Raw genomic sequence first — 16,061 nt, forward strand, 5'->3', positions numbered from 1 at the left:
AACATTCACTGGGTCAGTCTCTATGGAGGAGAGAACATTCACTGGGTCAGTCTAGAACATTCACTGGGTCAGTCTCTATAGAGGAGAGAACATTCACTGGGTCAGTCTCTATGGAGGAGAGAACATTCACTGGGTCAGTCTCTATGGAGGAGAGAAGATACACTGGGTCAGTCTCTATGGAGGAGAGAACATTCACCAGGTCAGTCTCTATGGAGGAGAGAACATTCACTGGTTTAGTCTAGAACATTCACTGGGTCAGTCTCTATGGAGGAGAGAACATTCACTGGTTCAGTCTAGAACATTCACTGGGTCAGTCTCTATGGAGGAGAGAACATTCACTGGGTCAGTCTCTATGGAGGAGAGAACATTCACTGGGTCAGTCTCTATGGAGGAGAGAACATTCACTGGGTCAGTCTCTATGGAGGAGAGAACATTCACTGGGTCAGTCTCTATGGAGGAGAGAACATTCACTGGGTCAGTCTCTATGGAGGAGAGAACATTCACTGGGTCAGTCTCTATGGAGGAGAGAACATTCACTGGGTCAGTCTCTATGGAGGAGAGAACATTCACTGGGTCAGTCTCTATGGAGGAGAGAACATTCACTGGGTCAGCCTCTATGGAGGAGAGAACATTCACTGGGTCAGTCTCTATGGAGGAGAGAACATTCACTGGTTTAGTCTAGAACATTCACTGGGTCAGTCTCTATGGAGGAGAGAACATTCACTTGTTCAGTCTAGAACATTCACTGGGTCAGTCTCTATGGAGGAGAGAACATTCACTGGGTCAGTCTCTATGGAGGAGAGAACATTCACTGGTTTAGTCTAGAACATTCACTGGGTCAGTCTCTATGGAGGAGAGAACATTCACTGGGTCAGTCTAGAACATTCACTGGGTCAGTCTCTATAGAGGAGAGAACATTCACTGGGTCAGTCTCTATGGAGGAGAGAACATTCACTGGGTCAGTCTCTATGGAGGAGAGAACATTCACTGGGTCAGTCTCTATGGAGGAGAGAACATTCACTGGGTCAGTCTCTATGGAGGAGAGAACATTCACTGGGTCAGTCTCTATGGAGGAGAGAACATTCACTGGGTCAGTCTCTATGGAGGAGAGAACATTCACTGGGTCAGTCTCTATGGAGGAGAGAACATTCACTGGGTCAGCCTCTATGGAGGAGAGAACATTCACTGGGTCAGTCTCTATGGAGGAGAGAACATTCACTGGGTCAGTCTCTATGGAGGAGAGAACATTCACTGGGTCAGTCTCTATGGAGGAGAGAACATTCACTGGGTCAGTCTCTATGGAGGAGAGAACATTCACTGGGTCAGTCTCTATGGAGGAGAGAACATTCACTGGGTCAGTCTCTATGGAGGAGAGAACATTCACTGGGTCAGTCTCTATGGAGGAGAGAACATTCACTGGGTCAGTCTCTATGGAGGAGAGAACATTCACTGGGTCAGCCTCTATGGAGGAGAGAACATTCACTGGGTCAGTCTCTATGGAGGAGAGAACATTCACTGGTTTAGTCTAGAACATTCACTGGGTCAGTCTCTATGGAGGAGAGAACATTCACTGGTTCAGTCTAGAACATTCACTGGGTCAGTCTCTATGGAGGAGAGAACATTCACTGGGTCAGTCTCTATGGAGGAGAGAACATTCACTGGTTTAGTCTAGAACATTCACTGGGTCAGTCTCTATGGAGGAGAGAACATTCACTGGGTCAGTCTAGAACATTCACTGGGTCAGTCTCTATAGAGGAGAGAACATTCACTGGGTCAGTCTCTATGGAGGAGAGAACATTCACTGGGTCAGTCTCTATGGAGGAGAGAACATTCACTGGGTCAGTCTCTATGGAGGAGAGAACATTGACTGGGTCAGTCTCTATGGAGGAGAGAACATTCACCGGGTCAGTCTCTATGGAGGAGAGAACATTCACTGGGTCAGTCTCTATGGAGGAGAGAACATTCACTGGGTCAGTCTCTATGGAGGAGAGAACATTCACTGGGTCAGTCTCTATGGAGGAGAGAACATTCACTGGGTCAGCCTCTATGGAGGAGAGAACATTCACTGGGTCAGTCTCTATGGAGGAGAGAACATTCACTGGGTCAGTCTCTATGGAGGAGAGAACATTCACTGGGTCAGTCTCTATGGAAGAGAAAACATTCACTGGGTCAGTCTCTATGGAGGAGAGAACATTCACTGGGTCAGTCTCTATGGAGGAGAGAACATTCACTGGGTCAGTCTCTATGGAGGAGAGAACATTCACTGGGTCAGTCTCTATGGAGGAGAGAACATTCACTGGGTCAGTCTCTATGGAGGAGAGAACATTCACTGGGTCAGTCTCTATGGAAGAGAGAACATTCACTGGGTCAGTCTCTATGGAGGAGAGAACATTCACTGGGTCAGTCTCTATGGAGGAGAGAACATTCACTGGGTCAGTCTCTATGGAGGAGAGAACATTCACTGGGTCAGTCTCTATGGAGGAGAGAACATTCACTGGGTCAGTCTCTATGGAGGAGAGAACATTCACTGGGTCAGTCTCTATGGAGTAGAGAACATTCACTGGTTTAGTCTAGAACATTCACTGGGTCAGTCTCTATGGAGGAGAAAACATTCACTGGGTCAGTCTCTATGGAGGAGAGAACATTCACTGGGTCAGTCTAGAACATTCACTGGGTCAGTCTCTATAGAGGAGAGAACATTCACTGGGTCACTCTCTATGGAGGAGAGAACATTCACTGGGTCAGTCTCTATGGAGGAGAGAAGATACACTGGGTCAGTCTCTATGGAGGAGAGAACATTAACTGGGTCAGTCTCTATGGAGGAGAGAACATTCACTTGGTCAGTCTCTATGGAGGAGAGAACATTCACTGGGTCAGTCTCTATGGAGGAGAGAACATTCACTGGGTCAGTCTCTATGGAGGAGAGAACATTCACTAGGTCAGTCTCTATGGAGGAGAGAACATTCACTGGGTCAGTCTCTATGGAGGAGAGAACATTCACTGGGTCAGTCTCTATGGGGGAGAGAACATTCACTGCGTCAGTCTAGAACATTCACTGCGTCAGTCTAGAACATTCACTGGGTCAGTCTCTATAGAGGAGAGAACATTCACTGGGTCAGTCTCTATGGAGGAGAGAACATTCACTGGGTCAGTCTCTATGGAGGAGAGAACATTCACTGGGTCAGTCTCTATGGAGGAGAGAACATTCACTGGGTCAGTCTCTATGGAGGAGAGAACATTCACTGGTTCAGTCTCTATGGAGGAGAGAACATTCACTGGTTCAGTCTCTATGGAGGAGAGAACGTTCACTGGGTCAGTCTCTATGGAGGAGAGAACATTTACTGGGTCAGTCTCTATGGAAGAGAGAACATTCACTGGGTCAGTCTCTATGGAGGAGAGAACATTCACTGGGTCAGTCTCTATGGAGGAGAGAACATTCACTGGGTCAGTCTCTATGGAAGAGAGAACATTCACTTGGTCAGTCTCTATGGAGGAGAGAACATTCACTGGGTCAGTCTCTATGGAGGAGAGAACATTCACTGGGTCAGTCTCTATGGAGGAGAGAACATTCACTGGGTCAGTATCTATGGAGGAGAGAACATTCACTGGGTCAGTCTCTATGGAAGAGAGAACATTCACTGGGTCAGTCTCTATGGAGGAGAGAACATTCACTGGTAAAGTCTCACACTTGCTGCTTCCCCCTACGTCACTATGCTGACGTGATCAAGACAAATGAGATGGTTGTGAACTACAGGGAAAGGCTGAGGACTAATACAATTTGATTTGACACACAGTAGCTAGTAGCTGGATGCCACAGTGCTGATGTGATAAACTACTAGCTGATTGCAGAGGTTAAACAGGCCAGCTATCCAAAGATCACACACACACACACACACACACACACACACACACACACACACACACACACACACACACACACACACACACACACACACACACACACACACACACACACACACACACACACATACACACCTGTTGAAGTCAACCCTGCCATGTCTTCGTCGCTGTATAACAGTCCATCCCCCTCCATCTTCCATGTCACAGTAGACTAGGACCGGCTCCTGATCCACTCTAGGTCTGATCCGGTAAAACCCGGAGTCTGGCCTCCGTCTGTCATACAGCTCAGAGCAGTCTGGAGGTTGAGAGGTGACACACGCAGAGATATAATCACAACTTACTATGAAGGCACATTTTACTGAAACGGTGTAACACTCAATTACCATAAAAAAATATATATTATTATTAAAACAAATCAAATCACATTTTATTGGTCACATACACATATTTAGCAGATGTTATTGCGGGTGTAGTGAAATGTGTTCCTAGCTCCAACAGTGCTGTTGTATCTAACAACAAAGCACAATAAACACGAATTTAAAAGTGAAAGAATGTAATTAAGAAATATATAAATATTAGAATGTGCAATGTCAGAGTGGCATTGACTAAAATACAATAGAATATAACATAGTGTAATGACCTGACTAGATCATAAAGGAACAATTGTCCAGACAGAGGATTGAGTTTACGAATTGACGGTTTATTAACCCAACTTTACACTGGCTACTGTTTGGCCGTAGCCCACGCCAAATAAACGAAAGTTACCCTACAACCCAACCGTGACCTTCTCTTGTGAAGCCCAGACGTAAGAGAGAGAACAAAGGCTAAACCTGGTCTTAACTTCCAATGCTCCACCCCCCTGCCCAACCCCCCTACACGCCACTCCGCCAACCACCAGGATGCCCGGCGTCAGAACATTCCAGGCATTCCCGTGATTGGCAGATAGCAGGTTGATTGGCATGTCGGACCCTGCGAACACTGGGTACTGGTAAGTACAACACAACCACCTACTAGCCTAACACATAGCGACCCGCACAGCTGTCTGTGCGGGTCGCTACAATAGTATCTAGCCAATTGGACATGACTATGTTATAATATCTTCTGTTTGGGTGACTCAGGTCTGAGCCATGATCAGAATGTGTCTCTGTGTCTATTTCCAGCCCTGCCATTTCTACCTGTCCTGATCTAGTGTTTCACCCCTGAACCTCCTCACACCGTCTCAAAGTCCATGTCTGCTTTCAGCTCCCACCTCTACTTCACTGTGTTATAATGGACCTGATGCTTGTTACGTCACCTCTGTAACCAGCTATCAAACACAAAGACCTTTCTGACCCCGTCCCATGGCACTACTTTCTAGAACTGAACATTTAAATTCCTCTATGAGTTTTGTTTAGTGTCCATTTACATATTTACATTTACATTTACATTTAAGTCATTTAGCAGACGCTCTTATCCAGAGCGACTTACAAATTGGAAAGTTCATACATATTCAACCTGGTCCCCCCGTGGGGAATGAACCCACAACCCTGGCGTTGCAAGCGCCATGCTCTACCAACTGAGCCACACGGGACCACAGATGTTCTCTACTCCTAAACCACAGTTTAGATTTATTTATGTATTTAAGTATTTGTTCTATATTGGGCTTGTGCCGCAGAGCATCATTACATTTACATTTAAGTAATTTAGCAGACGCTCTTATCCAGAGCGACTTAGCATCATGGGTGTTGTGTATGTGTTGAGGTGATAACATTCCAGATAAATGGTTGAACTGAATCATGTCTCCCGTCTCATCGTTATTGAATTGTTATACAGACGTGGTGATGAAACCCACGAGATATAACAAAAGATTGGTGATGAGTAAGTCTGAATCTACAGGAACGGAACTATTCTGTCTGGAAGAAGTCGGTTTTTACAAGTGTTTAAAACTGTTATTTTCTGTGGTACAGTACAGGCTAATGTTAGCACAGTGTATTGCTAGCAGAGGCAAGCACATAGCCGATCTAGCTAAGAAAGTTGAGAGTTAACATCGTCACGGACGGCAGAAAAGTACTGGAGACGGACGTCGGAGCGGGAAAATAACGTGATTAAAAAGGAACCAATATATACAGTGATTAACGGAAAGGACATTTATTCAACTGTGAGGACGAACTTTGAAATTAAAAACTTGACGAAACGTCAATGAGTGAAGTGAATGAAGATCACGTGACTGAGGAAAATATTGAAGTGAGTGAGAATCAGGAGCTGTAATTGTTGGAAACATTCGACAGTTTGATGAAAGTATTGAGCAGTGGAGCCAAATAAATGTAATTTACTAGGCAGCCTGCCACAGCCAGACAGAACAGGTCATACGACGTACGGGGATATTGTGGAGATACTTAAAGGACATTGTTCACCAGAACCACTAGTTAATGCTGAAAGGTTCAGGTTCCACAGGAGACATCAGGAAGAGGGAGAATCAGAGCCAATGTTTGCTGCTGCATTAAAGAAACTATCAGAACACTGAGTTGAATGGTGTTATAAATGACATCATTAGAGACAGACTAGAATGTGGGCTACGGAGGGAAGCTACACTAAAGAGACTGTGGACTGAAAGTCATCTGACCTTGGCGAAGGACATTGAAATCAGTGTGTCCATGGAACTAGCTGCTAAAGAGGCTCACCAGTTGAGTTCATCAGGAACTTAGTGGGTTCATCTAACAATCCTAATCATCAGTGGGGCGGTAGGTAGCCTAGTGGTTAGAGCAGGTAGCCTAGTGGTTAGAGCAGGTAGCCTAGTGGTAAGAGCAGGTAGCCTAGTGGTAAGAGCAGGTAGCCTAGTGGTTAGAGCAGGTAGCCTAGTGGTTAGAGCAGGTAGCCTAGTGGTTAGAGCAGGTAGCCTAGTGGTTAGAGCAGGTAGCCTAGTGGTAAGAGCAGGTAGCCTAGTGGTTAGAGAAGGTAGCCTAGTGGTTAGAGCAGGTAGCCTAGTGGTAAGAGCAGGTAGCCTAGTGGTTAGAGCAGGTAGCCTAGTGGTTAGAGCAGGTAGCCTAGTGGTAAGAGCAGGTAGCCTAGTGGTAAGAGCAGATAGCCTAGTGTTTAGAGCAGGTAGCCTAGTGGTTAGAGCAGGTAGCCTAGTGGTTAGAGCAGGTAGCTTAGTGGTAAGAGCAGGTAGCCTAGTGGTTAGAGCAGGTAGCCTAGTGGTTAGAGCAGGTAGCCTAGTGGTTAGAGCAGGTAGCCTAGTGGTTAGAGCAGGTAGCCTAGTGGTAAGAGCAGGTAGCCTAGTGGTTAGAGCAGGTAGCCTAGTGGTTAGAGCAGGTAGCCTAGTGGTTAACTAACTTGCCTAGTAAAATAAAAATCAGCTGATATATTTTAATCTCATACACAGGGCAAACTTTCCACCTAGCAAACATCCTTTAATACAAATCATAACCTCTCCTCTGTGTGATCTTTGTAAACAAGGTGTCTTTAGCTCATTTATGCATATGCAGTTATTTTAACGCTGCATTTTATTTACTCTTTAATTATTTGTTACTTCTATTCATATTTTTTTTGTATTTTCTTTTGTTGGTTGGGGGCTTGAAGCTAAGCATTTCACGGTAAGGTCTACAGCTGTTGTATTCAGCATTTCACGGTAAGGTCTACAGCTGTTGTATTCGGCATTTCACGGTAAGGTCTACAGCTGTTGTATTCAGCATTTCACGGTAAGGTCTACAGCTGTTGTATTCGGCATTTCACGGTAAGGTCTACAGCTGTTGTATTCAGCATTTCACGGTAAGGTCTACAGCTGTTGTATTCAGCATTTCACGGTAAGGTCTACAGCTGTTGTATTCGGCATTTCACGGTAAGGTCTACAGCTGTTGTATTCAGCATTTCACGGTAAGGTCTACAGCTGTTGTATTCGGCATTTCACGGTAAGGTCTACAGCTGTTGTATTCAGCATTTCACGGTAAGGTCTACAGCTGTTGTATTCAGCATTTCACGGTAAGGTCTACAGCTGTTGTATTCAGCATTTCACGGTAAGGTCTACAGCTGTTGTATTCAGCATTTCACGGTAAGGTCTACAGCTGTTGTATTCAGCATTTCACGGTAAGGTCTACAGCTGTTGTATTCAGCATTTCACGGTAAGGTCTACAGCTGTTGTATTCAGCATTTCACGGTAAGGTCTACAGCTGTTGTATTCAGCATTTCACGGTAAGGTCTACAGCTGTTGTATTCAGCATTTCACGGTAAGGTCTACAGCTGTTGTATTCGGCATTTCACGGTAAGGTCTACAGCTGTTGTATTCGGCATTTCACGGTAAGGTCTACAGCTGTTGTATTCAGCATTTCACGGTAAGGTCTACAGCTGTTGTATTCAGCATTTCACGGTAAGGTCTACAGCTGTTGTATTCAGCATTTCACGGTAAGGTCTACAGCTGTTGTATTCAGCATTTCACGGTAAGGTCTACAGCTGTTGTATTCAGCATTTCACGGTAAGGTCTACAGCTGTTGTATTCAGCATTTCACGGTAAGATCTACAGCTGTTGTATTCAGCATTTCACGGTAAGGTCTACAGCTGTTGTATTCAGCATTTCACGGTAAGGTCTACAGCTGTTGTATTCAGCATTTCACGGTAAGGTCTACAGCTGTTGTATTCAGCATTTCACGGTAAGGTCTACAGCTGTTGTATTCAGCATTTCACAGTAAGGTCTACTACACCTGTTGTATTCAGCATTTCACTGTAAGGTCTACAGCTGTTGTATTCGGCATTTCACGGTAAGGTCTACAGCTGTTGTATTCAGCATTTCACGGTAAGGTCTACAGCTGTTGTATTCAGCATTTCACGGTAAGGTCTACAGCTGTTGTATTCAGCATTTCACGGTAAGGTCTATAGCTGTTGTATTCGGCGCGTGTGACCAATTTGATTTGATATGTAGCACAACAACACTTGACAGCTGGTTCTCTGCAACTGAAACCATAAAATAACTACGGTGTTTTACCCAGCAGACTGTTCATCATCATTTTAGTGCAAATGTGTACCTTACTGATTGTATTATTATGCAAATGAAAATTAATTACTTAAAAATCATACAATGTGATTTTCTGGATTTTTGTTTAAGATTCCGTATCTCACAGTTGAAGTGTACCTTTGATAAAAATTACAGACCTCTACATGCTTTGTAAGTAGGAAAACCTGCAAGATCGGCAGTGAATCAAATACTTGTTTTCCCCACTGTATATACACTACCGTTCAAAAATGTAGAAATGTCCTTGTTTTTGAAAGAAAAGCTAATTTTTTGTCCATTAAAATAACATCAAATTGATCAGAAATACAGTGTAGACATTGTTAATGTTGTAAATGACTATTGTAGCTGGAAATGGCAGATTTTTTATGGAATATCTACATAGGTGTACAGAGCCCCATTGTCAGCAACCATCACTCCTGTGTTCCAATGGCACGTTGTGTTAGCTAATACAAGTTTATCATTTTAAAAGGCTAATTGATCATCAGAAAACCCTTTTGCAATTATGTTAGCACAGCTGAAAACTGTTGTTCTGATTAAAGAAGCAATACAACTGGCCTTCTTTAGACTAGTTGAGTATCTGGAGCATCAGCATTTATGGGTTTGATTACAGGCTCAAAATGGCCAGAAACAAATAACTTTCTTCTGAAACTTGTCAGTCTATTCTTGTTCTGAGAAATGAAGGCTATCCAATGGAAGAAACTGAATATCTTGTACAACCATGTGTACTACTCCCTTCACAGAACAGCGCAAACTGGCCCTAACCAGAATAGAAGAGGAGTGGGAGGCCCCGGTGCACAACTAAGCAAGAGGACAAGTACATTAGAGTGTCTAGTTTGAGATACAGACGCCTCACAAGTCCTCAACTGGCAGCTTCATTAAATAGTACCCAAAAAACACCACTGTCAACGTCAACAGTGAAGAGGCGACTCCAGGATGCTGGCCTTCTAGGCAGAGTTCCTCTGTCCAGTGTCTGTGTTCTTTTGCCCATCTTAATCTTTTATTTTTATTGGCCAGTCTGAGATATGTCTTTTTCTTTGCAACTCTGCCTAGAAGGCCAGCATCCCGGCCAACACTCCTTCCGTGGCCTCCAACTGCTCTTAAACGCTAGTAAAACCAAATGCATGCTTTTCAACCGTTCGCTGCCTGCACCCGCACGCCCGACTAGCATCACCACCCTGGACGGTTCCGACCTAGAATATGTGGACATCTATAAGTACCTAGGTGTCTGGCTAGACTGCAAACTCTCCTTCCAGACTCATATCAAACATCTCCAATCCAAAATCAAAGCAAGAATCGGCTTTCTATTCCGCAACAAAGCCTCCTTCACTCACGCCGCCAAACTTACCCTAGTAAAACTGACTATCCTACCGATCCTCGACTTCGGCGATGTCATCTACAAAATAGCTTCCAATACTCTACTCAGCAAACTGGATGCAGTTTATCACAGTGCCATTCGTTTTGTTACTAAAGCACCTTATACGACCCACCACTGCGACCTGTATGCCCTAGTCGGCTGGCCCTCGCTACATGTTCGTCGTCAGACCCACTGGCTCCAGGTCATCTACCACGCTATGCTAGGTAAAGTGCCGCCTTATCTCAGTTCACTGGTCACGATGGCTACACCCACCCGCAACACGCGCTCCAGCAGGTGTATCTCACTGATCATCCCTAAAGCCAAAACCTCATTTGGACGCCTTTCCTTCCAGTTCTCTGCTGCCTGCGACTGGAACGAATTGCAAAAATCTCTGAAGTTGGAGACTTTTATCTCCCTCAACAACTTTAAAAATCTGCTATCCGAGCAGCTAACCGATCGCTGCAGCTGTACATAGTCCATCTGTAAACTACCCACCCAATTTACCTACCTCACCCCCCATACTGCTTTTATTTATTTACTTTTCTGCTCTTTTGCACACCAGTATCTCTTCTTGCACATGATCATCTGATGATTTATCACTCCAGTGTTAATCTGCTAAATTGTAATTATTCGATTTATTGCCTACCTCATGCCTTTTGCACACATTGTATATAGATTCTCTTTTTCTTTTTTTTCTACCATGTTATTGACTTGTTTATTGTTTACTCCATGTGTAACTCTGTGTTGTCTGTTCACACTGCTATGCTTTATCTTGGCCAGGTCGCAGTTGCAAATGAGAACTTGTTCTCAACTAGCCTACCTGGTTAAATAAAGGTGAAATAAAAAATACAAAAATAAAAAAAACAGCTGCACTAGGGTCAGACAGACGTGTAGATTAGGACACCACGGAGACAGCACAACATATGGCTCGGGAAAACGTACCTCAATACAGGGATGAGGATAACAACACATTTCTCATTGTCCGACCCTAGAGCAGCTGTAAGCCAGTGGGTCAGATCTGTTGGCTAACGAAGGATGTAACCTCTTAGCCTGATCCCAAATCAGTTTAAGTGTTGTCTTGGTCATTGACAATGATGACTATACTGTAGGAGTTGGCAAAACAAGGCTATGAATCTCTCACCTTTGTCATGTACGATGAGGCTTCCTGCTGGAGGTAGAGATGCTACGGCTCCTGTCCTGTATTCCTCTGTTAGGTTGGTGCTGGAGTTACTGGTCAGGGTGAGGAAGAAGAAGAATTTTACTTTATTGTCCATGCATAAAGCAAAGTAAATTATTTTTTTCCATATCAAATTCTCCCTGGAAGATTAAAAATATTGGTTAGAGTTAGGGTCAGGGTTGGGGTCAGGCAGGGTTGGGGTCAGGGTCGGAGGCAGGGTCGGGGTCAGGGTCGGGGTCAGGGTCGGGGTCAGGGTTGGGGTCAGGATTGGGGTCAGGGTCGGAGGCAGGGTTGGGGTCAGGGTCAGAGGCAGGGTCGGGGTCAGGGTTGGGGTCAGGGTCGGAGGCAGGGTTGGGGTCAGGGTCAGAGGCAGGGTTGGGGTCAGGGTCAGAGGCAGGGTTGGGGTCAGGATTGGGGTCAGGGTCGGAGGCAGGGTCAGAGGCAGGGTTGGGGTCAGGGTCAGAGGCAGGGTTGGGGTCAGGGTCGGAGGCAGGGTTGGGGTCAGGGTCAGAGGCAGGGTTGGGGTCAGGGTCAGACGCAAGGTTGGGGTCAGGGTCGGAGGCAGGGTCGGAGGCAGGGTCGGAGGCAGGGTCAGAGGCAGGGTTGGGGTCAGGGTCAGAGGCAGGGTTGGGGTCAGGGTTGGGGTCAGGGTCAGTATTGATTAGAAGGGGAGACTCCATAGTGTTATCTTCAGGGTCAGGGTTGATTAGAAGAGGAGACTCCATAGTGTTAGCTTCAGGGTCAGGGTTGATTAGAAGGGGAGACTCCATAGTGTTAGCTTCAGGGTTGATTAGAAGAGGAGACTCCATAGTGTTAGCTTCAGGGTCAGGGTTGATTAGAAGAGGAGACTCCATAGTGTTAGCTTCAGGGTCAGGGTTGATTAGAAGGGGAGACTCCATAGTGTTAGCTTCAGGGTCAGGGTTGATTAGAAGAGGAGACTCCATAGTGTTAGCTTCAGGGTCAGGGTTGATTAGAAGAGGAGACTCCGTAGTGTTAGCTTCAGGGTTGATTAGAAGGGGAGACTCCATAGTGTTAGCTTCAGTGTCAGAGTTGATTAGAAGGGGAGACTCCGTAGTGTTAGCGTCAGGGTCAGGGTTGATTAGAAGGGGAGACTCCGTAGTGTTAGCGTCAGGGTCAAGGTTGATTAGAAGGGGAGACTCCGTGGTGTTAGCGTCAGGGTCAGGGTTGATTAGAAGGGGAGACTCCGTGTTGTTAGCGTCAGGGTCAGGGTTGATTAGAAGAGGAGACTCCATAATGATAGCTTCAGTGTCAGGGTTGAGGTCAGGGTTGATTAGAAGAGGAGACTTCATAATGATAGCTTCAGGGTCAGGGTTGAGGTCAGGGTTGATTAGAAGGGGAGACTCCGTGGTGTTAGCGTCAGGGTCAGGGTTGATTAGAAGAGGAGACTCCATAATGATAGCTTCAGGGTCAGGGTTGAGGTCAGGGTTGATTAGAAGAGGAGACTCCATAGTGTTAGCTTCAGGGTCAGGGTTGATTAGAAGGGGAGACTCCGTAGTGTTAGCGTCAGGGTCAGGGTTGATTAGAAGGGGAGACTCCGTAGTGTTAGCGTCAGGGTCAAGGTTGATTAGAAGGGGAGACTCCGTGGTGTTAGCGTCAGGGTCAGGGTTGATTAGAAGGGGAGACTCCGTGGTGTTAGCGTCAGGGTCAGGGTTGATTAGAAGAGGAGACTCCGTAGTGTTAGCGTCAGGGTCAAGGTTGATTAGAAGGGGAGACTCCGTGGTGTTAGCGTCAGGGTCAGGGTTGATTAGAAGGGGAGACTCCGTGGTGTTAGCGTCAGGGTCAGGGTTGATTAGAAGGGGAGACTCCGTGGTGTTAGCGTCAGAGTCAGGGTTGATTAGAAGAGGAGACTCCGTAGTGTTAGCGTCAGGGTCAGGGTTGATTAGAAGGGGAGACTCCATAGTATTAGCTTCAGGGTCAGGGTTGAGGTCAGGGTTGATTAGAAGAGGAGACTCCATAATGATAGCTTCTGGGAGATTCAACTGAATACAAGCTACAGAGCAGTAGTGTGTCATGTTACACCTGGATAGTGGGGGGGTGATGATATAGCTGTGTGTCTTGACATGGTTGAGCTGCCATGCCCCGATCAGCAGTTTGTTCTCCAGAATACGGACATCACGTCTCAACTCCTCTAGTTCTAGAACACAGGGGTCTGATACCTCGGGGGAGATGGAGGAAATTTAAATCAATCGCTTAATCAATCAATAAATCAATGAATTGTGTCCCCAAAGAGAAATTGGCTTCGTAAGCAGTAAACAGAAGCTTTCCAAAGCAGCCTTTCTTGTTGAAAGGAAGCTGGGCCTAAGGAAGATTACAGAGCCAGCGAATGGTATGGGTAGAATGCTCCCCACAGTGATTGGTACATACTGAGAGTCGTGGTGACGCCATGGTTTGGCACACCAACACCAGCAGTAGCATCAGAGGCATGATCTTCAGTTAAGAAGTCTATAACAAGATGAAATAATAAAGAATATGAAAGGCTAAACTCACTCAATATATGCAGGGAAAGGACATTGACACGTCCAATAGCTGATCCGAGTGTATTGCATCTATCAACAGGGCTACATAGCAGGTACAGGGCATTCGGAAAGTATTCAGACCCCTTGACTTTTTCCCACATTTTGTTACGTTACAGCCTTGTTCTAAAATGGAATAAATAAATGTTTTTCCTCATCACTCTACACACAATAACCCATAATGAATAAGCGAAAACAGGTTTTTAGACAATTTTTACAAATGTATAAACAGTAAACAAGAGAAACACCTTATTTACATAAGTATTCAGATCCTTTGCAATTAGACTCTAAATTGAGCTCAGGTGCTTCCTGTTTCCATTGATCATCATAGAGATGTTTTTACAACTTGGAGTCCACCTGTGGTAAATTTAACTGATTGGACATTTTTTAGATACACACCTGTCTATATAAGGTCCCACAGTTGACAGTGCATGTCAGAGCAAAAACCTGGCCATGAGGTCGAAGGAATTGTCCGTAGAGCTCTGAGACAGGATTGTGTCGAGGCACAGATCTGGGGAAGGGTACCAAAACATTTCTGCAGCATTGAAGGTCCCCAAAAAACACAGTGGCCTCCATAATTCTTAAATGGAAGAAGTTTGGAATCACCAAGACTCTTCCTAGAGCTGGCCACCTGGCCAAACTGAGCAGTCAGGGAGAAGGGCCTTGGTCAGGGAGGTGACCAAGAACCCGGTGGTCACTCTGACAGATCTCTAGAGTTCCTCTGTGGAAATGGGAGAACCTTCCAGAAGGAAACACATCTCTGCAGCACTCCACCAATCAGGCCTTTATGGTAGAGTGGCAGAACGGAAGCCACTCCTTAGTAAAAGGCACATGACAGCCCGCTTGGAGTTCACCAAAAGGTACCTAAATGACTCTCAGACACAAGATTCTCTGGTCTGATGAAACCATGACTGAACTCTTTGGACTGAATTCTAGGTGTCACGTCTGGAGGAAACCTGGCACCATCCCTAAGGTGAAGCATGGTGGTGGCAGCATTATGCAGTGGGGATGTTTTTCAGCAGCAGGATCTGGGAGACTAGTCAGGACTGAGGGAAAGATGAACAGAGCAAAGTACAGAGAGATCCTTGATGAAAACCTGCCCCAGAGCGCTCAGGACCTCAGACTGGTGGCGAAGGTTCACCTTCCAACAGGACAACGACCCTAAGCACACAGTCAAGACAACATAGGAGCTGTGCAGCGACGCTCCCCATCCAACCTGACAGAGCTTGAGAAGATCTGCAGAGAAGAATGGGAGAAACTCTGCAAATACAGGTGTGCTAAGCTTGTAGCGTCAAACCCAAGAAGACTTGAGGCTGTAATCACTGCCAAAGGTGCTTCAACAAAGTACTGAGTAAAGGGTCTGAATATTTACCTAAATGGGATATTTCAGTTTTTGCTTTGTCATTATGGGGTATTTTGTGTAGATTGATGAGGGAAAAAAACAATTTAATAAATTTTAAAATAAAGCTGTACGGTAACAAACTGTGGAAAAAGCCAAGGGGTCTGAATACTTCCCGAATGCTCTGTATCTCGGCTAAAAGGTATCACTGATATTACATTACATAGAATGGAATACATGAAACAGTTTAATATTTTTCCTTTAACATAAAGTATATAAAAACAGAAACATGGATATCTAGAGCCTACCTTAACTTCTTCAGTGTTTCTTCCGTTGTGAGTTAAAGAAGGTCTGTCGTCTAGGTGCAGTGTGTTCACATACCGTGCCCGTTATATCGGTGATTTATCAGCCCAGACGCTGTCCGCTTGGTTCCGCATGGTTCATGTTAAGAGAAAGAGAAGAATGGAGTTACCCCAGAAATCTGATCGAAGATCAGTTTGGCTTTTCCCCCTGGTGGTCAAGGTAGGGAGTTGGTGTGGATACGCTGATCTCAGATCAGTGACCCCCACCGACCACCTGTGTCTAGGCTACGCTCCATCCTCTGTGGGGAAGATTTGAGCATTGTCCCAAATAGCAGCCAATTCCTCATGTAGTGTACTACGTTTGACCAAGGCCCATAGCGCTTTGATCAAACGTAGTGCACTATGTAGGGAATAGAGATCCATTTGGGACACTCAGGGGCATAACACACCATTTTTCACAAACCACTCTCCTCTGTCTGGTCCTGGTTAACATGATGCATCATCCTACCACTC

At 45.4% G+C, this 16,061-nt stretch overlaps 1 protein-coding gene across 1 annotated transcript in view; it reads right to left on the reverse strand.

Moving 5' to 3' along the window:
- The window catches only part of fgl1b (fibrinogen like 1B), a 49,588-nt gene extending 33,909 nt beyond the window's left edge, over positions 1-15,679 (reverse strand). Inside the window, exons 1-5 of the mRNA XM_071337305.1 lie at positions 15,555-15,679; positions 13,759-13,836; positions 13,414-13,550; positions 11,338-11,426; positions 3,997-4,156 (exon numbers count right to left, since the gene is read on the reverse strand). Of these exons, the coding sequence (XP_071193406.1) occupies positions 3,997-4,156; positions 11,338-11,426; positions 13,414-13,550; positions 13,759-13,818 (446 nt within the window). The 5' untranslated portion in view covers positions 13,819-13,836; positions 15,555-15,679. The remainder of the gene's footprint in view (positions 1-3,996; positions 4,157-11,337; positions 11,427-13,413; positions 13,551-13,758; positions 13,837-15,554) is intronic.
- Between the last annotated feature and the right edge of the window lie 382 nt (positions 15,680-16,061).

This window comes from Salvelinus alpinus, chromosome 13, assembly GCF_045679555.1.
Source record: "Salvelinus alpinus chromosome 13, SLU_Salpinus.1, whole genome shotgun sequence".
NCBI lineage: Eukaryota > Metazoa > Chordata > Actinopteri > Salmoniformes > Salmonidae > Salvelinus > Salvelinus alpinus.